The 4,493-nt window shown below is 40.2% G+C and overlaps 1 protein-coding gene across 2 annotated transcripts in view; it reads right to left on the bottom strand.

Annotated features, from left to right (window-relative positions):
* Positions 1-6: 6 nt before the first annotated feature.
* Positions 7-4,493, bottom strand: part of Prex2 (phosphatidylinositol-3,4,5-trisphosphate dependent Rac exchange factor 2) — a 303,532-nt gene continuing 299,045 nt past the window's right edge. For both annotated transcript variants that reach the window (XM_004637531.2, XM_023722364.1), the window contains one exon: positions 7-596. In XM_004637531.2, coding sequence (XP_004637588.1) covers positions 551-596 — 46 coding nt within the window. In that variant the 3' untranslated portion in view covers positions 7-550. The remainder of the gene's footprint in view (positions 597-4,493) is intronic.

Below are 4,493 nucleotides of genomic sequence, written 5' to 3'. Positions count from 1 at the left end.
TTGCTAGAGGTTTCAATATCTCTTCTTCACTCCTATGAAGCAGAAAAAGCAAAGCCTGCTTCTCCACCTCCACACATCTGCTTTCCTCTAATGCACGTGGGGCACAAAATACCTGTATCCGCATGTGTATTGTCCTTAACACATCTGCACTATGATTTGTAGTGTGGCCATCTTTCCACAGTGACTACTTCTTCAAGCAAAAGTATCCATTATTTCAATGTGCCAAACACAATAAAATTGCTGGATGGAAGAGGATGCATGGTAGTTATTTTTTTTATCTCTGATATCTTTTCTATAAATTCCAGAGATGAATTTTGTTATATAAATTAATATTTAATGCCTGTACAGAGAGAGATCAGTGGGGGGTGAAGTATTTGAATGAACATTTCCAGCATACATGTCCAAATACAAAGTGAACATTAGTTATTTACAACATGAGAGGAATGAAAACGCATTACTTTAGCTTCAGCAGGAAATGTTGAACCAGCATGTACTTTGTCCAGGCCAGTGTTAAGAGGCTTCTGCTTGCCTGGTTCTTTGGCAGCTCACGTCATTCTTCTCCAGCTGGGGGAGGTGGTTCGCAGAGCTTGTACAGCCTAGAAAAGACACAGGACAGTTGGACAGCTCTGTGGGGCTTGCCCTTACCTGAGGGGTTTTTATTAGTAGAACAAATACAGTGACAATGATTCTTGATTTCATATATCGTGATGACATTGTTTATTTTACCAAAAATATATATTAATTAGCAAGTTCTAAAATTTTGGCTCTCTCATTTAGAAAACATTCTTTTCTTTTGTATCTTTGGATGGTGACTCATTAAACAATATTGCATTTTAAAAGCCCACTGCTCCTCTCCAGTGCAGCCCAAGCTGCCCCCCTTGCTGGTAGTAAAATCATTGGTCAATGGAGAAATGCAAATTCAAACAACACTGAGATTCCTTCTCACCCCAGAAAGAAAGGCTAACATGAAGAAATCAACCACTAACAAATGCTGGAAGAGTTGTGGGGAAAAAGGAACCCTTCTTCACTGCAGGTGGGAATGTAGACTGGTACAGTCACTGTGGAGAACACTGTGGATTGCTCAAAAAACTATAGTCAGAGTCCCCATTCGATCCAGCTATTGTACTTCCAGGTATCTTTTCAGAAGAACTGAAAACATCATATCACAGCAATATGTGCACCTTATGTTTATAGCAATGCAATTTGTCATGGCTAAGTCTTGGGAACAACCCAAATGCCTATCTGCTGAGGAATAGGTTAAAAAAACTGATGTGGTATTTTTACACAATGAAATATTATTCAGTTATAAAGAAGGATAAAACTTAAGGCCTTTATATGCAGATGGATACAACTACAGACCATATTCATATGTGAAATATATCATACCCACATGTATAAACATCATATTGTCTCACTAATGTAAGAACCTAAATAAAATCTGAAGGTTATAATAGATATTCAAAGGAAGGAATTTGTTCAATGGGAAGTAACAACTGAGGTGAGGGAAACAAGAACAGAAAGAAAGGAGGGAAAATATATATCTATATATGCATAAACACAAGATAGTTTGGATAACTACGAATTTCTACTGGTCTACTGAAAGGAACAGCTAATGCCTAAATTATCTTTCTTCTTTTTAATTTTTATTTTCAACAATTCTGCATGCTTATATCTGGTAATTTGGACAACAAATTTGAAGACAGCAAAATGCAATATAACAACTATTGTTGAATTCCTATTATTTTGTTTAGTGAAATTCTGTATCATTTCTAATTTTTTTTTTTCTATTTTCTACTCTCTTTGTTTTTTTAAATCTGTTCTCTGAATTCTCCCCATTTTTGATGTTAGGACTGAGCCCAGTTCAGGCATGCAAGGTAAGTGCTTGGCCCTGAGCCACGCGCTTACACATCTTTTTGAAGAGCAATCAAAATCCAGGGCTAGCTGGAGGGACTCACTCCCTTTTACAGATTAAATTGAATACAGTTTAAATGAGTTGTTAACCGACATAGAGAATTATAAACTCCCTCTCCTTTTGACATTTAATCTCATGCTAATTCTAAATCAATGGGATAAGGATGAAAAAGATTTAATACTGAGTTGTAAATCTGGTTAATGAAATGAACTTTGTCTGGAAACACAGAAATTATTCCTGCTGAAGGTTTGCAAGCTGTGCTTCAAGTCCAGAACACGGTTTATGTTCTACATGCTATTGCCATTGAACAGGTAAATATGGAACTGAGGACATGTCACATCAAAAAAGCTTATTTCATAAAGAAAAGAATATATTAAATTGAGCTGATGCACATGTAAGGCATTTTTGTAGCTTAAAGATATAGTGTGGCTTCGAGTTGCATTCCTGGGGTTGGGATAATAGAATGATCAGAAGTTTGGTCCTTTTAATTTGCATCCTCTTCCTTTGCTGACAGTGTCACCTAATAAGTGAAATGGCACCAAGGCCTTAGTCTGAGAGCTGAGCAGTACATGGCGAAGGACAGAGCAGCGGGCTCTGGGCATGCTATTGCCTTGCTCCGCACGTTCCACAGAGCACAACTAATGCAGCCTGGTGGATGAGACTTTGAAGCGCTGGCCTTACAAACTGGAGCCAAGGCTACTCCCTGTGATCACCTAATGAAATAACAGCTCTGGATCCTGCAGAGCCCGGCAGCTTTAGTTGCAGTGCGAGCTTCTTGGAAGCCACTCAGGGTTATGTGAGTTCAGACACATTTGTAATGGAAATTGTGCAGCTTTGGGAGTTTAGAGCAGGCAGATGAAGCTGGGAAGTAAAATGGAACAGGTAAAGAATTGGGCCCTCACTCTGCATGGTGGTATTTTTATTTTAGTAGCTAATGTGGTAGGCAGTAGGGGGCCTTGGTTTGCCCAGCATTTGGGGCCAGGTACTCCTGCACACTAGCAATGTCCCTGAACAAGGCTCGCTCTCAGCTTTGCTTTCTCCTATTCCTGTTTGGGCTCAGGCAGCCATCCTGTGGCTGCTACTGTAGCTCAGATCCAAATCTGCAAAGAACAGATCTCTCAGATTCATTCTACAGACCATGTCCCTTATCTTCTAAGCAGCAAAAGCACAAGATGTGTTAAAGGACCCCACAAAGCAATTGTCTCTTCGAAGGTTAAGTGATTAATGATATCCTGTCTTAAAACAACTCTCCCATCTTGTGGATGAATAAAATTGAGTCTTAGGAAAAAAGTACATCCGATTGAATAAGTCACATAGAGTTGAAGCTGGGATTTTCATAGGATCTCTGCAGAGTCAACACATGTGGAAATTGTGCCCCTGGCTCCGGCCACGTTGTCACAGTACACATTTACTTAATGGCCTAGATTTATTCTGTCCTGCTAGTCTATTAGGAAGTGTGTCTCATCCACCTTGAGACCCCAGTGCCAAAAGCAATTCTGACACATATTGTAGAAATCAGCTGCTAAGGGGACTTTGCACACTGTGACAGAGTCAAGGATGTCCAGGAAGCCCATCACCCAGAACCAATCTATGTCAGATTTATTAAACTCCAATATTTTGTTCTCCAGCATTCTAATGCCCTAAATTGTCATATTCACTCTCTGTGATGTAACTATGGCCCCTTTGGCCTTTTTGAATTCAAGAACTATCTCCTGTTTCCATCCATTTTTTCCAGTACAGCGTCCTTCTATCAATTCATTCCTCTGCTTTCTTTTCACTGTTAGTGGTTCCCTGGAGGTGTTCCCAACCTTTTCTCATCCCTTTTGCCCACTTACTATGTAACGGAATTCATTTCTAGGTCTTTACTGAGCTTCTGAGTATTAGTTATAGGACCACAGTTTCACCTAGACTTCAACTGCGGACCAGTACACTGAACTGCCCACAAAGGCATCTCCACATCGGTATCCCCTCCGTCCTCAGTCTCAACCCAAGCTGGGCTCATCAGTTTTACCCAGTGCATGTCCCTCACCCCTACCAAGCATCTACTGTCTCAGGGGAAAGAACCACTAATCCCTTATGATTTAAGCCAAATATTTTTCAGTCATCCTAGAAAATTATTTCCCCCAACTCTTTTCATTTAATTAGTGGCCAAACACTATTAATTCTGTCTTCTAAGCATCTCTCTAATGCATGTCCTCACCTTGGTTCTCAATACTAGCATGATCTCCTTTTAAGTCTCTTTCTTCAATCTAAACTACAGTCCTCAAAGGGAGCTTCTTTATATTGTTGAAGATAAATTCTAGAGTTCAAGTACTTCAGACAGAGAGACTGACGATGTCCCCTTATTGTCGTCTAGCTAAAATGAAACGCTTCAGGATCTCCTGTAACTCTCTTCCCGACCTTGTTTCTGTCTACACTTTTAGCTTTGCTTTACCTTTCACTTAAGCCACATTCAAGCCCCAGTCACTGAAGTTGAATTCCCAGAACATGGTGAGTTCTTTGGGCCCACATGTTAGTACATCTGCAGCATGGAACACACAGGGTCATGGTGTTCTGTGACCGCCCTTCTCGTTCCTTAGGA

Source organism: Octodon degus, unplaced genomic scaffold (genome assembly GCF_000260255.1).
Source record: "Octodon degus isolate 3935 unplaced genomic scaffold, OctDeg1.0 scaffold00091, whole genome shotgun sequence".
NCBI lineage: Eukaryota > Metazoa > Chordata > Mammalia > Rodentia > Octodontidae > Octodon > Octodon degus.
This window is presented reverse-complemented; position numbering and strand designations above follow the sequence as displayed.